Source organism: Sander lucioperca, chromosome 22, assembly GCF_008315115.2.
Source record: "Sander lucioperca isolate FBNREF2018 chromosome 22, SLUC_FBN_1.2, whole genome shotgun sequence".
Classification (NCBI taxonomy): Eukaryota; Metazoa; Chordata; class Actinopteri; order Perciformes; family Percidae; genus Sander; species Sander lucioperca.
The window spans coordinates 10,628,609-10,652,054 of NC_050194.1; the positions used below are offsets into that span (position 1 = coordinate 10,628,609).

Consider the following 23,446-nt stretch of genomic DNA (forward strand, 5'->3'; position numbering starts at 1 on the left):
CTCTACAGAAACTTTTGACATTATTATCCTAACTGAGAATACAGGGTTGTTTTGCTCTGATGTTGTCAAACTTTACATAAAAACATATCTTGGCACTTTGTTTGCAAATTGTATTGTGACCAATGCGTTACGCCAAATCATTTTTATTTCCCTTCCACGAATCATATTTTCTTTACATTAGACCTGGCCTTGTCAGTTTCTTTTAGACCCATGAACTGCTCGCTACCTCTTGTGTCTCTGTTTAGGAACTAAGGCCACTCAAATGAGGGCATGACCAGCCATAAACAAGCACCCATGCCTAATCTCACACACACACACACACACACACACACACACACACGAGAATGATTCCACATTGGTAGCCACATTAATTTTCCTCTCACTGCTGAGAAAAAAAACCTCCATCCTGTATCGATCGGGCCATGGCAACGCTCATTAGTGCTAGCAGGGCAGAGATGAAAGAATGGAGGGAGCAGAGAACGGCTGTGCAGAAAAAAAAAGATAGTGAAAAGGAGTGATGGTGGTAGAGACAGAAAATGAAGGACATAGAAATGGAAGGAAAAAGGAACAAAGAGCTTGAGATAGATGGATAGAGGCTAGGATGGTATGGATACTTTGATGAATGGAGGCACGACTGGTTCATGGAGAGTGTGATAAAGCAGAGGGAGGTCCATATGAAGATAACTGGGTGGGGAAATGGTGTGAGGGGAGGATTACCAGAGGGCCTCTAAGATGGCAAATGACATGAATGATACAGATAAAAAACGAATGAGGCAGGGAGGAAGCAAAACAAGAGAACCATGCAAACCAAGATAATAAAAAACTATACTTGGAAAACAAAACCAACACAACAATAACACACCAATAACAAACTAACAGGCTCTAAAATAATATAAGAGCACATTTTACAAATAGATAAATTCAGAGGGGAAAGCATAAGGGTGACACAGTAGAGGGCCATTTCAATGGTGTAGAAAATGTGATTTCACTAGTTTGAACTTGAGTAGATCGCTTCATAGCTTAGGGCACAGTCTTTAATCCAGATTTAAAAAGGTCATGTCTGTGGATCTCAGGCGGTTTTTTGCTCAAAGGGAGTTGCAGTTGAAGTGAGTGATGTTAACACAGGTCTCAGCGTTCTAAGTAATCGATAAAGTCTTGAAATTAATTCAAAATCAATTGTTTTTAAACTGGAGCCAATGTTAAGATGCTAAAATGGGACAGAAACAAAGACGGTGTTGACAGGTGACAAAGATCTTGCAACAGGTGGCAGAGATTGTGGATTATAAAAATTTTAAAATGCAGCCTCTATGATGTAATGAGGGCTGCACGATGTGAGGAAAATATGTGATAACGTTGTTGAATATCACGATAACAATATTACTTTCGATAAATAAAACAGATATTAAAGTGTACTCCGTTCTGCTTTCTGCTGCTTTCCGTATTCTGCTAAAATACAACAAATCGCTTGTTGAATTTAAAACTAATTAAAGGAAATCATTTCCAACATTCTTTTAATTGAACTGATTATAAAAGGCACCACTAAAAAATAATGACAGTTAGATTTTAATGTGCAGTTTTTTACTGATATTTTCTTTCAACTAAGACAAACAATCTAAGTGTCTTTGGTGATATGTTGCAGCCTTTCGCGATGCGTTTATTGCGCCAGTTGATATCGCGATGACGATTAAAAACGATAGATTGTGCAGCCCTAATGTAATGTGTAATCACCCAAATCCAAACCATTTACAAGCAACAGGAAAACAACGAGAGATGTTGCACTGACCTTCCTCATACACGCCTCGCCCGCTTCCTGCAGTTCATTGTTGGTGGAGTTGAGTGCTTTAAACAGGGCAGCAATGATCTTCTCTCTGGACTGTGGCAAGTAGTTACAAGCTGCAAGGGCATCTAAACAAGAGATGATCAAGTCGATACCATAATCCAAAACAGAAGTCAAGTTATTTAAATACTTTAAAGTAGTCATTTTAGTATGATAGCTATTAATCCATTTCACACACTGGTAAAACCAAGATAAAGTCACAAAATGTGGTCAGCAATAATTATCAAAACAGTCTCTGCTAACATGACAGTAGTAAGGTGTAGTAGTAAAATACTATCTGTCATATTAGGTTTCACAAAAACACAAAAGACGATTAAGCACCAACTGCAAAAATTCAATAATACAGGGGACCATTATTAAGTTGAGCAGGTTCTACTCACTGAGAGCAGCAATGCGGAGGGGAACCAGCGAGGGAAGGCTCTTATAACAGGGCAGCTTCATCAGAGCAGCATCCTCTGCCTCACACAGGTTCAACAGCTAGAAGGAGGGGGGGGAAAGGTCAGAGGTCAATAATCAGCTAAAAGTAGTGATATAAGACATTTATGTTTAATAGAGTCAACTGTTTGTAAAATGTTTAAGCCAGATGCACACACATTTCTCCTTTTATATATTTTGTGAAAATATGCAAAATCTAAGCCTGAGATGCCCTTGCACCACATAACATTGTGCCAAAGTATGTCACTTAAATATAGTTTATATATGGAAAAAAAGAGCTCTATATAAATAGCATAGTATAAAAATGAAAAAGAAACATTTAGGAAAAGTACATTGATGATTAACGTCAGTGACTTTCATACCTCTGTGTAGAAGACCTTGTGCTCCATGACATTGAGGTCCATCGTGAAGAGGCGGGGCTGCAGGGTGGTGCAGAAGGTGTTGCCCTCCATCAGGCCGATCTGGGCGTTGGCAGGCTGATGGCGGAGCAGGTGTTTCTTGGGCGGAACCATATCTTGCAACACCTGAAATAAGGAAACCCCAAAAAAAAACATCAATTAATGCAAATTAAAAGACAGACAGTCTGTATTTCATACTCAGGCTTTGTTTTAAAATGGAGAAATTCTCAGAAGGCATCAGTCCAGAGTGATCAAACACACTCCTTAATTGCAGCCATTTTGTGTTTAAGCTGAAATGCTTTTTACATAGAAAAAGTCTTGTCTAGCATAACATTTATAGGAAACTTTACAGTCCTTGGTTTCACCTCTTTGTGTGGTTCCATGATGACAGTTACACTCTTGCCAGTGACCTGGGCTAGCACCTGCAGGGAGTGCATGGCCTGCTTTCTGACGGTTGAGTTGGGGGAGGTGACCTCTCGGACCAGGTCATGCGTGACCATATGGAAAGACTTGTCCTGGGCAGCCAGAAGCTCCTCAGTCTTTTCTTCATCTTTCAGTGGAGTGGCACAGCGCACAAGCAACTGCTCCAGGGTGGTCTTAGCCATGGCTACTGCTCCATTTGACACCTTATTGCAAAAATCAATACGTTAGTAAGTACAATGCCACTGCAGTAAGTGGTGCAACCAAAGAGGAAAGTTACAAATTGTTACATCGCACCTGCTGCAAGACATCATGTGAACAGAAAAGTCGACAACAAACGCAGGTAAGTCTATGTTCTCAACACCTAATCAATAAACAGAGGTGTCTCTTCTACAAATGTTTTGCTAAATATTAGATTATTCAGTAATGTCCTCTCACCTCTCCTGTGAGGTCCATCATGACAAAGAGCAGGGCCTTGAGAAAGGTGAGCTGGTTCTGTAGCACCCAGATCAGGGGCAGTCTCTCCATTAGGAACTTAATGGACACCACGCCGCCGAGCTTGGCATACCAGGCCTGCTCATAGCAGCAGGCGCACAGTCGCTCCACAATGTAGGAGAACAGGGGCAGCTGGCATGCCTGAAGATGTAGACAAGACGTCAGGATGATTAACTGATTCCCATTTAAAAACAAACAAATATGAAAACATACATCAAACACATAAAAGAATGATTATAAACTGGCAAAAAAAGATATATCAGATGTTCACTTCAAACTTCAATATGTAAATGCAATAACCAGTTTGTCAGAATAACGTTTTCTGGGTTGATCTAGCACAAGATTGAGATTAAAATATTTCCTAAGTTATATTAATGTCCAGCACAGGTACAAAGCAATTGGCACATAAGTGCCAATGTCTTCATTACATTTACAAATAACTGAACCCTCCAACACGCTCCTTCCAGAGACATACCCTCTCCTTGGAGCCAAGAATGATGCTGGCGACATCGAAAATGACAGCCAGGGCCACTTCTCCAATCTTACACAGCTCCTTCTCCTCGTAGGCCATGCAGATAGCTATGGCATCAATCAGAACCAGCGGATCCATGCCCTTTGAGCCGTTCTCCTCACTGTGGAACATGGCTGTGCTTGGCTGGCTGCCCAGCTGGTAGCTCGGCAGCAGGAACGGACCTGGGATCACGGGGGAGGACAAGTGGAAAGGAAACATGTTTAACGTGAAATATATGAATCGTAGTATTGATTAAAAGATGTTACAACTATGTGTTACAGTGCAAGTAACTCATACATTTCTATTATTTGATTTTGTGTCAAATACAAAATGAAAAAGCCAGAATGTTAATAAAACCAGAGAAAGGACAAAATTGGAAAGTGACTGATATTCTTGTGCAGCTGGGAAACAATGTCAATACCAGTGTAAAACAGAAAGCTAATATTAGATGTAGAGAATAGCAAGAGCACCAGTCACTCACCACACTGCTGAGCCACAGCGACCATGGTATAATGGCGAATCAGGCTGGCCACGAAGGGCAGCGCGCTGGGCCTCAGGTCCTTTATCACAGCAGACATGAATGCCCCAGTCAGGGCCTGTTCAAAAGTTCTGCGGGCAGGCGTGTCTTGTGCTTTGTAGCGGTGAGAGATGATGACATTGGGGATCCACTTCTCAGCGAAGCTAACGGGGAGAGAACCACACAATTAATGTATTAATGTAAAAGAGGATTACATATTAACAAGGACGAAATAATAATATGTGGCAGTGCCACTGAAACCTTCTTTATGTGGTTTGTGTTCAGCCCATTTGCAAAATATTTCAAAATAAAGATCCATGTCCATCGCCTGTCTGCAGTCCGTAAATCTGTAACTCTGATTTTCTCCGTCCTTAAACTTTCTCTCTCCTCTGAGCTTCTTCTGTCTGTCTATTCCTATTCCTCCCTCTTTGTCCCCTGTTGGTATTTTCTGTTATTTACTGCAGCTGAAGGCAACTGGGCCTTGGTGTGATTGAGCAGCTGTTTTCTCCATGCTTGAGCTTGTGTTTTATAATGCCACACGCCAGGGGCAGGCCTGATGGATCACTTCATTTCATTATTGCCATTTAAAAGACTGCTCTTTGGAGGAGGAGAGCGAAGAAGTGGAGGGGGAGGGAGGGTGGGGTGATAGGAGCCAAGGAAGCAGGAGAAAGTAAGGGGCGGGATGGCTGACAAAAAGTCAGATAGATTGCCCTTCATTCATCCAGGGGCCTGCCACTCCAACACTGCTGTGGTGTCCCCAGTTGGCATTTCATTATTTGCTCTATGGGTTTTTTTTTCTTTTAAAACTGAAAGGGTATATTTACAGTCACAAATACTGAGGCAAAGACTGATGCGTAAAGAAGTTGAAGGGAGGCAGAGAGAGAGAAATAAAGGAGACAAAATCTTTCAAGAGAGGACACTGCAAATCGAGACATCTTAGAAGAGGAGGGGGCACGCACAGGCCCCATGATCATAACTGACACACTTCATTATCCCCCCAGAAATGGGCACACAGACATATTCATGTGCATGTGTGTGTTAGTGCATAATGACAGGAGAGTGTAAGGGGCATGGTGTAGCAAAAACAGACAAGTCAATAAGCCCCTGCCGGGGATCAATGATGGTAATGTGACTAACCCACCTAACAACCAACCCCCCCCTTCCTGTTTGTCTGTTCATGTATGTGTCTCTGCCTCGCAGTGAAGCCTGCCAGGGGGTGGGGGGCCTGCGAGTGCGTAATTAGCAACTCCCGCTCTTGAGACGGAATTGATGAGGCAGTGTGTGGTGGGGAGGGTGGTGAAGACGTGATGTGAGAGAATAAAAAGGAGGGCATGTCAGCAGGTGGCGGGATAGGGGTGGAGGCAATATGATACACACAGACCTGGTGTGGTGAGTGGGCTTAGGAGAGGGTGGACAGGAATGGTGGGTTAAGCAGTGGGCAGGATTGGAGATCAAGGTCAAGTTGAGTCAAGTAAAAGTTAAAGAGGGGGATGATTGATCAGAGACTTGGTTGTATATGTATATCGTTCAAAACATTTCGATATCGGTACCAATAACAATACTGTGACATTGATACCAGTTCCTGAACTATACTTATTTTTATATAGCAATTTTATAAAATACATTTTAACAAAAAGAAGTTACAACATTGCACATTCACTTGTGACACACATTGTAGTCAAGCCTCTCAAAATACAACAGCAACATATGTGAGCCCCATCTCTGTGCATAACGTTGTTTTTTTCCTGTATGCCTCTTCGACATGTAACGTTAGACAGCCAATCACAAGCACTAGAAGATCTTGATTCAAACATGCTGCATGCTTATTGGCTCACTTAGGCTGATGAGATTTACTCCTTAGGTATTGAAATTCGGTATTGAATGACAAGGCATTTTTCGATACTATCGAAGTTCGGTACTCAGCCCTACTCAAACACATGAGGCTGTATCATCTCCTGCCACTTGTGTAGACGTAAGCAGACAGTTCACTGAATGTTTGTAGAGAAATTCAATGTCAAGGACGTTCCTTAAAATATATAAATAAAATAGTCTAAACACATCTATAATCTAGCATTGATTACTGCATTACAACTGAAATAATATTAATTCATTGTAAATGAATACCATATTAACCACAACATCTAGGCGTAAGCCACAGTCAAAATCAAACCCAGAATGTTTACTTACTTGGGATGAGACAGAAGCTGGTAGAGAGCGTGCTTGTTGTCATCCAGACTGGTCATGGCCACCAGGAAACACTTAATGACCTCCCAGGCCTGTCGTCTGTAGTAGGGCTCTGTGTTGGCACTCTTCAGACAGTCTAGAGCGGTCTCTATCGCCTTGAAAGGAATATACCAGACAAATCTTACTTTAAAATCGTCACCATTTTATATTCTGAAAACACAAGTTACTATGTTGCAAAATGCCAATATTCCATATTATTAATATGGGAATTAAAATGCGATATGCGACTATACATGTGATTAATTTGCAGGAAGTAACACAGGGCACCATCTGGCCGAGCAAAGGTCATTATGATTTCTACATTATGGGCTGACAAGCCACAGCAGCCAGGCACTTAAAAAGGGAGAAAATGAACTAATTAATGCCACTCAGAACAGAGAGGAGAAGATGAGGAAGATGCAAGAATAGAGGGAGGGTGAGCGGAGAGATGAGGGCACAGCAGAATTGAATTGTAGACCTGTCAGTGTATTAGGATATGAGGATATTTCTGTCAGGACTGAGACTCTGACGAGCATTATATTACTTTAGATATGAAATTGAAGATGAAAATTAAGACAATTTTGAATGCAAATTTGCAGAAAAGACAGCTTTGTACTCAAGTCTTTTAAGAGTACAGACCTAATAAAAAATTTTTTTCAGATGTGGTCAGTAAAAAACAATATTCAAGAGGTAAAATGGAATTGGAAAAGAGCTTCAAAGGCAAACAAAGCAGAAGGAATTCAGAAATGCTGCTGAAATCCCTTTTGATTGTTTTACTCGTACAACGTTGAAGAGATTCAAGTTATTCAAATAACTGTTATTTGATCTCTCTGTTTTACCTTACAGCACTTTAAACTGCCTCTCCCTCAATGTGCCAACTATCCATATGGCTGTATCATGAGCCTGCTAGAGATTCATGCCGTCAGCCTGTGCGGAAAGTGAGTGTGTGAGACTGTGTGTGCTGCCTGCGCCCATGATGATGGCAAACACACAGATGGATAGCCAGAAAGAAGGAGCAGCCATTAGTGAGAGTAAATAATGCCGTCATGGTGGCCCAGACTAGATTGATGATTACTGACTGGGGATGAGGAGGAGAAACAGGAGATGAATTTAATTACCTGGAGGACACACACATCTCCTTACTCTCTCTCTCTCACACACACACAAAGCCCTGACAAGGATATATTGCTCTCAGTGGAGCACAATAATGAGGAATATCAAGCTCTTTTACGTTAAATTATTTATTTCTAAAACTGAAATACAAAAGGTAAAAAGGGAGACTGATTTCAGGAAATGTACTTTCCTCCTCAGAGATCTGCAAACAACTTAACAAAACAGAGAACATAATGCAAGCATTCGCTGCCACTGATGTGGTCTTACCTTCTCCATGGGTAGCTGTATGGACGCCTTGCAGTCAGTGAATTCGGCCTTGATGCTAGGTCCCTGGACCTCAGTCACCACATAATGCAGCCTCTGAGACTCCTTCAGCATCTTCCTGTTGCTGCCACCGAACTTTCCCAACACCCGGTAGGCTACATGAGAGATGCTCTCAGCCGGGTTACGGAGGGTACGCCACAAGGCCTGCAGCAAAGGAAGAGAAGGAGCCACATTTTAAGCTTTAGTGTTGACAGGAAATAACAGTAGAAGGGAATTATACTGTATGACTTAAAAGGGCAGATCACTGTCAAAACTGTGATGACAAATTACAATCATTACTGCTACACTAAACTAAACAACAACAAAATGCTGGGCTAAGGCTAATAAGTCGCTGTATGTTATAAGCTACTATATATTGATAGCAATGAAGTCATAATTCAACTAAAACCACATCTATTTATTTGGCTCTATTTTTACTAGGGCTGAAACGATTCCTCGAATAATTTAATTACAAAAAATCCTCGAAGCAAAATTCTTTGCCTTGAAGCTTCGATCAATGCATCGAATGATCGAATCAATGTAATTAAGGTTGTACGGCTCACTGTGTTTCCGCACGGAGGATAATTACGAGCGCACACAACAGGTTGACACTTCTGTGGACACAAGACGTTTATATACTGTGTATGCACAAGACTGACGGCCCAGATTACAAATGAACGAAGCCGAAAATAGCGAGGGTCTAAGAGAAGAGACAGGCGAGAGAAAACAACAGAAAGTTTGGGATCATTTTAAGCTGCAAACATGCTGCTACATCATCTTTGTAGAAAACATCCAGTCTACTCATCCATTCCACGGAGCGAACCCGACACAAGGTAGCTAACTAACGTCTGCTGCTCTCGTCCACCGCGCTGTTTTACACAACTAGCCTACAGCATGCTACTCTGCAAATAGCGATGTTTTACCAACAAGCTAAAACAAAGCTGTCGGTTTGTAGTCTAACTGTTTATTAGTTTGCTACTAATCTTTGGAAACTTAGCTGCTGCCGGAAACAAACCGGCTCCTTCCCCCAGCATGGCCACTTAATATGCACGTGAATGACGTCATCATGCCAGTGACGTCGGCATTCTTTATTCTTTCTCCTCACTGTGTATTAGGCTTCTGAAAATGTGTTCCCCAGAACAGTGTAGTTGAATAGCTCTGCTGTAAGCTTTGTACCGTCACATTTACCCTCTGGTTAGTGAACAGCTCTTTGCATATCCAGTGCAAAGAGCCAGAGGCAAGAAGGGGAAGGGGGTGAAAAATATTAACATACAAAAGACAGGTTTCCTTTTTTTTAAGTACACAGCAATAATAAATATTTACTATTGCTGTTTACTAAGTACTTCTTATCCGATTACTCGATTAATCGATGGAATAATCGGTAGAATGCTTGATTACTAAAGTAATCGATAGCTGCAGCCCTAATTTTTACCAATGCTGAGCTAGCGGAATGAAAAACATGACTTGGTGTTGCGGGCGGGAATCACCCTACACAGTTCAGCAGTATTGCGCTGAAGAGGTGTGTGACGCGTTATTATGGATCCCACATAACTTCTAGGTAAGTCCTGCCCTACGAAGCAGCCCGATTGGTTGGGTTTAGGCAATGACCTCGAGTAGTTAAGGTTAGGATAGCCGACTGGTCAGGGGATAGGACCTGAAGAAATCGGGTTCCGTTACCTTGCGCAAGCATGGATGCCAGGCCAATAGGAGCGTGTGAATGCTATTCAAGAGCGGGTCTTGCCTAGAAGTTGCGTGGGTTCCATTATTACGCGTGTGTGACTGATCCTGGTTCAGTGCATGGTCTGCAGATATAGCCTGATCCTCTGTTGACCACTAGAGGGCAGATATGCTAACTGATATTGAGAGAATGGTCTAATGATTGGATACACTGTAAATCAGTTACTTGTAGGATCTAAATGTGTGCTGCAGGGCAGCTCAGTAAAAATGGCATTGGGCATGATGATAAGAACAACCCCCCACCTGCATGAGCTCGGCCCTGACAGGCTGAATGTGGTCGTAGAGGAAGTCAGGCTGAAGGTTGTCCACACACAGCTCCAGGGTGCGAAGGCCCTGGCTGACCAGAGTCTGAGAGCCATTGAGGGCAGACACCAGCGGATCCATGAGCATGGGTAAGTACGGCAGCAAGGAGCTCAGACGCACTGGCACCGTCAAACACAACTCCACAAATAGATCCTTCATGTGCTGTTTGTGAAGGCCACTCTGCAGCATGTTCAGACCTAATAGCATGGAAAGGGGAGATTGGAAAAAGGTGGGGTGTACTTTTTCACATTCAAATACGACTCATCTTCAATTCAGAGTAATGGTGTGTGAGACTTTACCTTGCAGCAGGTTAGGTAGAAGGGGTAGGAACTCCTGGTAGAGCAGATCGTGACTGCCTCCACCAATGGAGCGGAAGAGAGCCCGGAGAAGCAGGAAGTAGTTGTAGGGTTCCTTAGCTGATTGGGCCAGCTCCATGGAACTGTTCACAATCTTGTGGAGGTGTGGCTGAGAAAACAGGGACAACATTATTAATCAAAAGTGACATAGATTAAAAAAAAAAATTATTTTAAAAACTAGTCTGACAAAAACATCCATTTACCTTGAGCATCTGCTCATTTTCAGCAGCAAACAGTGACACAGAGCCAAATACCAGTTTGAAGAGTTTGAGGTAAAGGTTTGAGAGCTCAACATTGGAGCCCATCTCTGGTAGTCTCTCAAGAAGATACTCTACTAGGATGGTGGCAAATAGAGCAGACGTTGACAAGTTGGCCAGGAAAGAATTTGCCACAATCTGGGAAACAGAAAAACAAGAAAAGACCTGAGCACAAGTGATGAATTAAGACAGAAGACCTTATTATCTCAATTATTACATATTGACTTGTATTCATTGTGAGAAAAACATATTACCTGGGATACAAAACTAATTCACACATTGTTTATACAGGAGATAGCATGTACCTGCAGTGCGTAGTTCTTCGAGATCCTCTCCACCATGTACGGCACAGTTGTCTGAAAAATCTCCTTGAATGTGAGGGGGTTCATCATGGTGAAGACCCCGGCAAAGTGCTCCAGAACTTCCTTCTCCTCCTTCATGCGTACAGTCTGACAGTTGGCCACCCTGATGTACGTCTGCTGGTTATTGGCAACCTGAACCTGGTCAGGAGAGACATCAGCTGTTTCACTGGGCTGCTGTTGGGTTTAAAATCATTCTATTTCTGAGAGCCATGTCTTAGTGACATATGCTTATTTGTTAAAGATCAACTCTCGCCAAAATGCAACCTAGGGTGTTTTTGTGAATGTACCCGAGTCAAACTTTCGTTTAAAAGCATAATTTGGACGGAAACACCACTTTTAAGATTTACCGTATTGTCGTTTTTCGGTCAAATGATCTTTTGAATGGGAGTCCTAGGGGCACTTCTATGATAGCATCAAAATCGCTATTTTAAAAATGCTAAGAAGGCTCGATACAACATGAAACTTTGCTTGAAGTATCACCAGGGGCTTTACACATGAACTCGAGCATTGAGAACATTGTTTTTGTACACAGAGTTTACTAAAAAAAAAGGTTTTGAACAACTCACCGTAGCTGTTGTTTCTGGCAGCCGCCGCTTTGTCAGTCAAAAATAGTCGATCTCCGAATGCAACGTAACAGGGAGGAGAGTAAAGATGGAAAGCTCCTAAAGCTTAGTTCCATATAAATGCACGGATAATTCGTTGTTTTGTCGTTAGTGAAAAACAATATTGACCTTGTAGTTGAAAAAGGAGCCTCATATAAGAATGACATTTTCTCCTATGGAGTCCGTTCATTCGCATTCGGAGATCGACATTTATTGACTGGCGAGATGGTAGCGACCGGAAACAACAACTGCTAAAGTAAGTCGTTCAAAACCTTTTTTAGTAAACGCTGTGTACACAAACAATGTTCTCAATGCTCAAGTTCATGTCTAGAGCCCCTGGTGATACTTTGAGCAAAGTTTCATGTTGTATTGATCCTTCTTAGCTTTTTAAAAATAGAGATTTTGATGCCATCAAAGCAGTGTCCCTAGCACTCCCATTCAAAAGACCATTTGACCGAAAAACTAAAATACGGTAAATCTTAAAAGTGGCGTTTGTGTCCTAATTATGCTTTTAAACAAATGTTTGACTCGGGTACATTCTCAAAAACACCCTAGGTTGCATTTTGGCGAGAGTTACGCTTTAAGAATTTTTATATAGGCAAACTTTTTTTTTTTGGGGGTGTTTCTATCATTACACCAATGAAAAGTGATGGTAAAGTCAAGATCTTTGGCTGTACCTGGTAGATGTCCAAGGCCTGCATGGCGTATTTTACCAGCTTAATGTAGATCTGTGTCTCCTTTGGCTGAAGCTGCTTGTTAGGAATGAATTGAGCCTCTGGGAAAAAGTTTAAAAAATAAAAACAGGAATTAGTGCATGTCGGTAAATCCAAATTTCATCAAACAATCATCAATAGACGTGCATTTATATGCCATGCCTGTGTCATCTCACCTCCTGGGGCCTTGCAAGAGGTGATGCCCCAAGTAATTGTCTTTACACCGCACACCAGAGTCTTGACTAAGCTGCGGCAGTCCGACACCTGAAAGGTCTGCTTGTCTTCCTTCTCACCAGTTCGGTCAAAGGACGTTGTTGGGGGTGGAGGCGGCGCGGCAACGGGCGTAGGAGGAGCGGGAGGTGGAAGGGCAGGGGTGGTGGATGGGGTGGGTGTGGCTGGTACCCCGGGTAACACCCCTGGGTCGACCACACCCATCTCTGACTGAGGCTTGCACTTTTTGAAGATGGAGACAAGCTGGTACCGTGCAATGGTGTGAAACTTCAGCACAAACACCTGATTTATAGGAGAGTGAGAGAGAAGGAAAATTGACTCAACATTTCTTTATGAATGTTTATGTAATATACATCAGTGTCTTGTCTACTGATCCAAGCTCTGGGCTGCCTACCTCCAGCATCCTCATCAGGATGTCTCGTCCATTGCCGTTCTCTTGCTCCGACTTTGACCGGATGCAGTCTACCAGGTTGAGTAGCAGCTTGCAGGACATGGTCTGGATGTTACTGGGAAGTGACTCGTCATCAATGTTCTTGGCGAAGAGCTGCACAGCTAGGGATAAATCTGTCAGGGGCAAGTTCTGACGAACGTGGTGCACCAGGTCTGCTAGTGTGCTGTAGGCCAAGGGTCTGGAAAGTAATGGAAACATGTAACAATGACATTTGGAGTGGAACTATAATTATATTTCATAACTAAATAGTAATGAAAACTGAAAAACGTTGTGCTCCAGTGAGCTGGCAGAAAAAGTAGTAATCAGGAAAGCAGAAGACAGGAAAAGTTTAACAGATATGGAAAGTAGCTTTGGGATGCAATTGGCACTGCGAGGGAGATATGGAGGAGAAAGGGAGAGAGAAAGCGATCTAATGAGTGACACTGGTAGTCCTGCCCGGTCTCAGCTAACTGCCTTGTTTCCTATGTAGTACTAATGTGAAATGACAGCTATTTTGTTGATGAGGTGAGCTAGTTTGGCATTCTGAAGAGGGTCAACAAGGTGGGGGTGTGTGCGCAGCATGCCCTCGTGAGAAGCAGGTGTACATGACAACTTGACAGTGCGATCTGTGCTGCAGCGTTGGAGTTAGCTTCCCTGAGAATTTCGGCAGCAGAGAACTGCCTGATATGCTAGGACTTCTTAACATGCACCTGGCTGAGCCATCAACCACAAGAGAGAAAGGGTACTGACACAAAGGAGATCAAATGATGGTGAGCACGCACAAAACTCACCTAAGAGTCTCCCGAGCGGTGTAACCAGAACCGATCAGGATGGATTCATCGAAAAGTTTGTCCATACAAGGTATAAACTCTGAAACAAAACAGGATAATTTTATATTATATGATACATAATATGGATATTTTCCTATGTGTATCCGACTGCAGATCTATGTAAGGTGAATTCATATATACAACAAATTCTATTTTGATATGCTTGTGTTTTGTATGTTATTTCAGTGTTATTTTAATTTCTTTAGATTTATTTGTATACATATATTTATGTTGACTTGCTCAGATATATAAGACCTTATGAATATTCTAACCCCTAGTAAAAGGAAAAAATGACAACCTATGTTGAAATATGTTTTTGATGTACAGCGGGATATGAGAAATAACCAAATAAGGAATAATATTTATAATAATTGTTTTATTAAATGTAATAACTGTCACTGTCCCTTCCCCTGCTTTGACAGGTAGATAACGGTCACTAAAACACCTAGTTATAGTTTTCTGCAACTACACAATGTCAGATCTCTTGCAGAAAATGTGCCGAATCACTGGCAATGGTTTGAGCCACAGAAGCAACTCACGGTATAATGCAGAAAATCATCCGAAATGTGTATCGTTCAATATTTCACTGATGGGTGGTTGAGCTTTTATTCCATTTCATTCAGTCTCTCTTTTCACCGCTCAGTCACCAAATCAAAATGAGGTATAAGCCACAGTTTGACAGCTAAGAACTAGAATTACTACCTCGCGGTTGTATGCCTTCGCCAATCAGTCAAGTTGCAGTTAAATCCATGTCTGTCCACACTCATATAATATATGTAGTGAGAACTTTGAAGCAAAAAAAAAAGGTATTAGGTGTATGTTTTGGCGAAACATGGAAGCTTCACACGCATCATCAACCTGGCAGCAGAGGAGATCTATACAATCACCACGGTTTCAAGATTAGTGTCACTAATTCAGTATCCGACCAAATGTCTCCCCTACTGTTCCTGAGTTATGGTCTTAAATAATGGCCAGAAAAGTTTGTGATGATGATGTCAAAGTGAAGTTGACCTTTGCCCTTTTGGATATAAACTGTTATCGCTATCATTTTATCCTATTAAATATTTGTGTGAAATGTTGTCAGAATCAGGGTAGGAATTCTTGACAAAAACGCGTTTTGTGACGTCACAGTGACCTTGACCTTTGAGCACCAAAATCCAATCAGTACATCCTTGATTCGGTTGTGCCGAATTTGAAGAAATTCCCTCCAGGGGGTTCACAAGGATTGGACAGACGGACGCACAAAGAAATTAGAAACACTTAAGTCTCATTTTCCTAGGGATGTGTGCGTGTGTGTGCGTGTGTGTGCGTGTGTGTGCGTGTGTGTGCGTGTGTGTGCGCGTGTGTGTGTGTGTGTGTGTGTGTGTGTGTGTATGTGTGTGTGTGTGTGTGTGTGTGTGTGTGTATGTGTGTGTGTGTGTGTACACATACGGCTACGTAGGTCAGTTGTAAGGATGTGCTTGGCTGCAATGAGCAGTTCCTTGCGGAGGTGAGCAGTCTCAGAGGGGCAGTTGGTCAGCAGCTGCAGCATGCCCTTTACCATCTGCTGAGAGTACTTCCCTACCAGGTCCTGATAGTAGACACACACATACAACATATGATTAAAAGCACAATTTATTCTAAAAAGTATTGCATACTGAAGCAAGCTATGTTTGGAAAAAATAATTACCAAGTCAATACCAATACAAGCCAAATGTTTGAGCAAGTATTCAATTTGATATATTTTTTGGACAGACTGTAACAGCACAAACAACAGTTCACTAAATCCCCTAATAGAATTCTTCTAGGTGGGTTAGAAGTTGGTATCATCAGTGTTTTTTTATGTTTGTGCCAACTGTCTTTAAACCCTGTTCCTGATAATGTCGGCACACAGTCAGTGTAGCAGGAGCTAGCTTTAGAGAAGTTATTAGTGCCTTTCATTCTTGTTCAGTGTGGACAAACTAAATACCGTATGATGTAAATGCAGTCTTAATTTAATTTTTCAAAGTGTCTGTTTTATATTTTTTCTTCCAAGCTTCTGTGTCTTCATATCAGTGAGCACATTGTGTTACATTTTGCTTCCTGTCAATCACCTGACACCCAGAAAAAGCAATAATACCCAAAAAACAATCCTTCAAAACATGTCTGCTGGATTTATTACATCTACATCTTTATGTTCTGGGGATCTTTGATAGTGGTTAATATTAGGCCAAGTTTGACAAGAGGATAGGCATTTTCTAAAAAACAAGCACTTAAAGTATATATATATTACACTTTGCCAAATACTGGTGAGAAAAACCATACAATAATGAAAGTGAAAGGGCTTCAACTATAAATGACAACTATTTTCCTTTAAGACACAATGACTCAGTGAAGCTATTTAACAGAGAAAACTGATGCAACACGCAGTCATCAAACAGGTGTACCTGGTAGATTCGGATGATGTAGGCTAGAAATGACAGTGTCTTGATCTGCGCAGCAATGAAGTCTGCATACAACTCCTTGTTATAAAGCTTGTGTTGCCTGCAAAGGAAACGGCACAATTTACATATAATAGCCATTTGGTCCCATCAAAGACGTTAATGATGTCGTACACCTGCAGTAGGTGGCAATTACAGGGGTTGAAATTGTGTGTCTACATATGGGACTCAATTCTACATGGGCGACTTGATTGTTTTGCATCACAGCTGTTACTGCATGTCAGGAAGACACTCTCTCTGTACCTGCAATAGACTGGTAGGGGTATTTTTTCCAAAATTAACTTTGCTCCATTTCCTTTCCTGTTCCGAATGCTTAACACAAGTCTTTCCCTACCCGGAGAGGTTTCACCTCCTGCTAAGCCAATTTCTACTATTTTAACTTCCCCAAATGGATTTTAACTCCAGGTTTGGCAGACAAAGTGTCAGGCAAAAGTATCAACAAACGTACAAGAGAGAAGGAGGGTAGGGAAAAAAAAAAAAAAAACATTCTCTTAAACGTGCCTGAACTCCGTTTGATGGAGTTAAAGTGCAAATGAAATTTGTTGAAAAGGTAAATTCAAGTCCTATCTGAGACACACTTAAACAGACCACGCACGCACGCACACACACAATTATCTCACCTGGCCTGCGGTGACACCTGGAGCATGATGGTGTTCATGATGAGGGGTACAAACTCTGACACCACATTGTGAATGTTCAGCTTATATAGCTAAGGGGACAGAGCAAACACACAATCTCGATTAATGAAAAACTAGCCTGATTTTAATAAATGGGTTCCAAAACTCCATGTTTCTACATCTATTTTTATAGGCAAATGTGTTAAAACTTCCATGACTCCAATTATTATTAAAATGCGGAGGAGCCAATTCAGTTAGCGGAGACAACATTTTTTTAAATAAAAGGCAAGTATATTTTGTCCTAAACGTCAAATTCACTGTCATTTTTATGTTTTCTTTGCATGTAAAATGAATTTAGGCAAAAAGCAGATGACACATTTTGAAATAAAAAGAATTCTGTTATTGGACCACGTTACCAAGGGTAACGTGGATGGTTATATTTAGAGAAGTCGCAAACCTGATACATCAGCACCACTATGATAGGCAGCTCTGCCAGCACTTTGAGAGACAAGGAGCCCCGTGGGATGATGGTGTGCTAGAGGCAGAAACAAAGTGAGAAACACAATGAGGATGACTGAAATAACCGGATGACGTAACTGCTGGACATTCACCACACCCTTCTTCAGCTGAAGCCCTATCAAATAAAGTGATTCTGGCAGATATACCATTGTACACAGTAAACAAGAAATAAAACAAAGTCAGGTTCAGAGAAGTGGACATCTGACCACAAGGTTGCTGATTTAAATCATTGTCAGGTCTTGTACATTTCCCATTACAAAATGTCACACTTTTTCCCCCTGCTGTAAGATTGTTTTCAGTACAGTCTTCGTAAAAATGAAAACCAAAAAAAATCATTAAAAAAAAAAAAAAAAAAAGAGAATAGAATTAGAATTAAGGCATGTTAAACTGACAAAAATGCATGTGTTATAATACATTTAGTTCGAAAATATATGCTGAAAGTGAGCAACACGGTGCACTACTACCATCCTGTGGTTACAGACAGTACTGTAAAAGTATGCAGTATGGATTTTGAAACAGTGGAGACATAAACTCCTACAAACTGTTGGTTAGCTAGCTTACTGTTCGTGTTTCGCTGTCTTCCCTCTCAGGTGCAGTCTTGACCAACACCGACGTGATCATCCCTACCATTTCTGGGGAGGGAACCGTGTTCTCTGCTATCACCTGCGGGTTTTCAAAGTACCTGGCCTGGTGGGAGCAGAAAGACACAGTGGTTAGAGGGAACACAGACACAGGTGAAAAGGAAAAGAGGAGAAGAAAATGACAAGTTACTCAGTCCTTCCAGTAAAAACGTTACCAAGTCCGAACCAAACACTTGAAAAGCAAAGCCACTGCTATGAAGGTTGTACTTACAACAACTTTCGGAAGGTCTTTGTAAATCTGCTTCACGAAGTCTAGAAAGTGATGAATCTGAGAAGAGAGGATTATGGAAAAAGTATTAATCCAAACTCTCTTTTCTTTTTCATAAAGAATGAGAGGAAACTAATCATTTATAATCCCATCTCTGGCATCACATGAACATTGACAAATATGCTTTTGTGAGAACTAGACCATGAAAAAAGAATCGCTCTGCATGTCTGCATTCAACAGAACAGGTACAAAACACAGGGAAACAATTTGACAGCTTTTTCAATCAAATTGACAAATAGTCAGCTCTGAATTTACTAAGTTGTGCACAGCCCTATATAACTTTCAAAAAAATATTTCACAATTCAATTAATTATTCATAATATATTACAACATCATTCATAAATGTCAAGGAACATTGCTATGGTTCTCACCTCCTGAGAGATTGGAGGCCGGAACTGTTTGTGCAGCTCAATAATGATGCGAAGGCATATCAGCACATTCTCCTCACTTTCAATCTGTAAAGAAAAAAAGAGGGAAAAACATGAATGTGACATGGCAACACAATAGCTCTTGTATCTATGGAATAACTCCATAATATTTATTTGCCCTCTACCCAGAGTGACAACGATTTTCACTGTTTTCCCATCCACTGTAATTATCCAGTTCCATTAATTCTTTGTACAATGTTGACAAAAAAAAAAAACTATTACCACCACAGACATGTAGCAGCTTTCGGGGGGCGGGTTTATATTTATTTTCCAGCACTCTATGTGCATTTATTGAGCTTTGGAAACCGATTAGCTGTTAAAAAGTAAGGCAACTCAACTATGAGCGGTAAAAATACAGTTTTATAGTAAGTGAATGATGTAAAATGAAAAAACTTGTGTTTTGTGTTGTAAGAGAATAGGACTCATACCTCCAGGAAGCGGAACATCACAGACAGGATGTTCTTGGTGTGTGGACGAAGGTGTTCATTTGTTGGAATGCGGTGGATGATTTCCAGCACCAGCTTTCTCAATTGCTGAAAAAAATGGATAACATGTTAAGTTAAGAATTCAGCTTTGGTACAATTATACCATTTGATGTGGGTGCATGGGATTATTATCATAGCAAGCGAGTCAGCTCAATTGTGAATGTTGGACCATATCCACGGCAGTCATGCTACTTAATGTTATTAATGAGACTAATGCCGGTGACCAAATCAGTATTTCTGCTAAAGGTTTTGAACATTGCTGAATAGATTGAAGTTGGTGAGTGTAGGAAGAAGCCACATACCTGTGTAGGTTTTTCTTGGAGGAATTGAACCTCTCCATCCTGAAGAAACGTGAGGAAGCGAGGGATTATGTGTTCCAAGAAGGTGGAGTACTGAGGCGAAGATGTCACATTCTGAAATTGAAAGTCCAAGACATGTTATGTCATGTAGTAACTCAGTATATCCTGCAGTCATGTTTCAGTGCTGTGCAAATTTTCATCAAAGATTCTCATTCTTTGGCTGCAGTCGTATATCACTGCATCAAAAACATACCGTATACTTCCTAGGTTCAGTTACAGCTCAAACACATCGTTAGAGAATTATGCTTTTATGGAATCTATCAAACTTCTTAAATATCCATAATAATAAATCAAGAGAATTAAAATGAATCCCCTTCAGCACACACTGAGAACATTCATCAAACTTACCTCAAAGTTCTCGCTGACCTCCTGCATCATCTTTAGCTTAGTTTCATCAGCTGGAAGTTGAAGGACAGAATGTCGCCATTACTCAAACTTGCTAATGATACAGTTTCACTTGTCATGGCCGTCTCCATGTGCTCAGCAGGGGCTCTCAGATCTTATCAGTTTTACTTTCAGCGTCCAGTTTGATCAAAAGGTACATCAAGAATCACACTTCTACACACACTCTCACACACACTCTCCCAGACACACGCACCTTTGACTGGACTAAAGCATATCGCTCTCATCACATCGCCCATGCTAAGCACAAGTACCTTATCTGAACCATCATTTGTTTAGTGGACACTAAGCAAGAAAAGGTGCAATGCAATAAATATGTATGTGAAATGTGTTCTTTGAATTTGTAACTTTAGTTCCAAACAAGAAATATTATAAGACACTTTTGTATACCTATAGCTTTAATAGCTACATTATTTACAGCAACTCCTATCATACAAACATCTTTGACTCTTAATAATAATAATTTTAAAAAAAGTCGATTTAAAGTAGTGGGATAAGTTGCATCCACACTAATCAATACTTCATCTGATAACCTGTTGATGCTCTAAAAAATAAATAAAACCAGCCCAAAAGTTAGCACGAAGGAAGCAAAAATAAAACGATGAAATGAAAAGCCTTTGGCTCTAAATCACTGCTGGGTATGACTTTTGAAGGTAACACCAAACTCATGAGTGCATCAATTTACTGACTTACATTTACAGTAACAAACAATTTAACCCTTGTGTTGTCTTCCCTTCAACCTTGAAAAAAACTTTTTTTCGACGCCTTTTTTTCACAGTTTGATCCTTTTTTTCAGTTTGATTTTGCTTTTTCCAACGTTTTAAATTTTAAAATTTTTCTTCTACACATTTTCAGCGCTTATTTCTACGTCCCATGTCTTCTGATAAAAAACAAAAATTTAAAACGGGTCAATGTGACCCGAAGTCAACACAAGGGTTAAGTAAACGTGCGCTTGACACTTTAAATGGGATGAAATACAGATAGAACTTTTCGGAAACTGCATCATTATGAAGCTTTCTTCTGACATGTCAGACATCTGACGTTTAACTCCTGTCTAGATTAATCATGTCTAACCTTAGCAATACACTGCGAGGTCTATGAACTTACGTGTGTTAGCGTCTGTGAGTGCTGCCACAAACTGCAGGTATTTCTTCATAAGTGTAGTCTGGTCGACCACAGTGGGGCTGGGCGCGGGCACAAAGGCCATGGTGGCAGATGGGACAGACCGGGCTGTTGTGGTGGGGAAAGTCGGCAGACAGCAGCCTGCACAGATCTCACTGTGATCTCATGTGCACTGAAGAAATGAGAGGAGGGGAAAGAAATTCGTTGCCGTTAATCTAAGTAAATACATTACTATAATATCTATGTTTGTAGAACATTTAGGTAAAATACAGTCTTGGTTCGAGGAAGTTACTGTGTTTGACCAAAGAGGTTTTACAAGCAAACCGGTAACAGATTCACAAACATGCCTCTTCGAGGGCGCACTGTGATGACATCGTAACAAGCATCAGCTAGCACAATTTTTGTATACTCCGATAGCATTTGTGAATTAAAAACAGCGTCAAAGCGGTAACCATTTTATTATTAAGAGGAGTTACATGCTTATGCATCCGCTCAATAAAGCCACAACAGGCACATATACTATTACTTTTGCATAACACGTTAGCAACCGTTAGCTAATAAGCTAGCTTTCCCAAAGAAAGAAAGCGCTCGCGCATCCCCAGACGTTTGACTCAAACTTGGAAGAGAAAATAAACATAGGCCACAGGGAGTAAACAACTTTTCTCAGACAAGAACATGTTCAAAGGCTATTCCTTAACAGGGTGGTGTGGAGAAAACCTTCTATTTCGCGTTTAAAAGAAAAATCGAAGCATTTGCACTTACCCAGCACCACAGACAGGAAACTGTCGCTCCGTATCCGCCGCGCTCTCGCTGCTGCTGCTCCGGGCTTGAGACCAGCAAAGATGTCTGATATCCCTCCGCGTATTGTGTATCATATTTTCCCTATAAATGTATATATACAGTATAATATTGATTGACCGACAAAGATATATGCAGACAAGTGATACAATTGATGTTCAATTTTTTGAAAATCATTTTTATTTGTCAAAACGTTTTTTCTAGTACCAGCGGAACGATACACAGTCAAAACCAGTGGATATAAGACCATCGTTTTCGATGGTCATCTGGCTCCCAGGATTGTTAGCAGAGGAAGTAAATTTGCGGGTAACTGCGCATGGTCTCATCCATGGGCAGTACCATAGCATAAATGTCTATGGGCAATACCATCTGGGAGTGGTGTAGGCCTACTCTAGCTTATCTAAATGCAATAGAGCATGTAAAGCACCTATTGCAGTATTGGGTAGACTTTATTACTTCATTATAAATTAAAATAACCTTTGGTTTGCCATGTTGCAAAAAGATAATTGCTGTTGTTTCTCCTCCTCTTAATATTATTTGTAGTTAGTCCCAAGTTATTGGGTCTTACTCTTTTAAACTCATTAATTCTGTATTTTCAATGTTAATAAAGTAATTAATAGTGGGTCATGAGTTTTGCAATTCCAAATAAGCCAATAAGTCTGCAGTTATGAATGAATGAATTTAATGTTTTTTACCACAATCCCCCATCTCTGTAATTGTAAATGTGTATTCATTTTGTTTAAGATATAACGACAGGGGTCAACTGGATTAGTGGAGGGATTTTCCCGATGCTTAAAATATAATGCAAGTGTCATGGCAGAGGAGAATTAAGACCAGCCAGAGGGAAATTTCACAACCTGGTAACCTAAAAGATCTCAATATTAATGGGAACTATGATGGATAATAATTGTTGCGTGAAGAATTATGAGGGGTGGGCCACAATATGGAATGACTCAGAACAGAATTTAGTTAATTTATTCATTGTTTTAATTAATTTCTTACATAGTTAGCATGGTTTATTTTTTCACCACAAGATGGCAGCCCACTGAAGGAGAAAGTGGCTCTAAATTCTCCATGCTCTGAAATCCTCAGTGCTAAATGTAAAACAAGCATAGTGCTAAGCCCATGGTGTGTAATGAAACACCTGTATTTCATCTCTTGATCTGAGGCCAACATGTGCTGTAGGACCTCTTTGAACAGAACAAGTAATGACGCTGACAAAGTATTGCAACCATTCTTCCTCCACATCATTTTCTAATGCCTAGTATGTGTGTT

The 23,446-nt window shown here is 40.8% G+C and overlaps 1 protein-coding gene across 2 annotated transcripts in view; it reads right to left on the bottom strand.

The window, feature by feature from the left end:
• LOC116044196 (transformation/transcription domain-associated protein) overlaps window positions 1-22,222 on the bottom strand; it is a 92,095-nt gene extending 69,873 nt beyond the window's left edge. For both annotated transcript variants that reach the window (XM_035997300.1, XM_035997301.1), the window contains exons 1-29: window positions 22,136-22,222; window positions 21,359-21,545; window positions 20,198-20,247; window positions 19,793-19,903; window positions 19,434-19,538; window positions 18,949-19,032; window positions 18,521-18,577; window positions 18,230-18,355; window positions 17,607-17,684; window positions 17,153-17,241; window positions 16,479-16,575; window positions 15,505-15,643; window positions 14,035-14,113; window positions 13,208-13,442; window positions 12,759-13,095; window positions 12,547-12,644; window positions 11,211-11,405; window positions 10,852-11,043; window positions 10,592-10,757; window positions 10,233-10,489; window positions 8,217-8,417; window positions 6,801-6,952; window positions 4,578-4,777; window positions 4,061-4,278; window positions 3,529-3,726; window positions 3,036-3,296; window positions 2,635-2,796; window positions 2,218-2,314; window positions 1,784-1,905 (exon numbers count right to left, since the gene is read on the bottom strand). In XM_035997300.1, the coding sequence (XP_035853193.1) occupies window positions 1,784-1,905; window positions 2,218-2,314; window positions 2,635-2,796; window positions 3,036-3,296; window positions 3,529-3,726; window positions 4,061-4,278; window positions 4,578-4,777; window positions 6,801-6,952; window positions 8,217-8,417; window positions 10,233-10,489; window positions 10,592-10,757; window positions 10,852-11,043; window positions 11,211-11,405; window positions 12,547-12,644; window positions 12,759-13,095; window positions 13,208-13,442; window positions 14,035-14,113; window positions 15,505-15,643; window positions 16,479-16,575; window positions 17,153-17,241; window positions 17,607-17,684; window positions 18,230-18,355; window positions 18,521-18,577; window positions 18,949-19,032; window positions 19,434-19,538; window positions 19,793-19,903; window positions 20,198-20,247; window positions 21,359-21,458 (4,206 nt within the window). In that variant the 5' untranslated portion in view covers window positions 21,459-21,545; window positions 22,136-22,222. The remainder of the gene's footprint in view (window positions 1-1,783; window positions 1,906-2,217; window positions 2,315-2,634; window positions 2,797-3,035; window positions 3,297-3,528; window positions 3,727-4,060; window positions 4,279-4,577; window positions 4,778-6,800; window positions 6,953-8,216; window positions 8,418-10,232; window positions 10,490-10,591; window positions 10,758-10,851; window positions 11,044-11,210; window positions 11,406-12,546; window positions 12,645-12,758; window positions 13,096-13,207; window positions 13,443-14,034; window positions 14,114-15,504; window positions 15,644-16,478; window positions 16,576-17,152; window positions 17,242-17,606; window positions 17,685-18,229; window positions 18,356-18,520; window positions 18,578-18,948; window positions 19,033-19,433; window positions 19,539-19,792; window positions 19,904-20,197; window positions 20,248-21,358; window positions 21,546-22,135) is intronic.
• Between the last annotated feature and the right edge of the window lie 1,224 nt (window positions 22,223-23,446).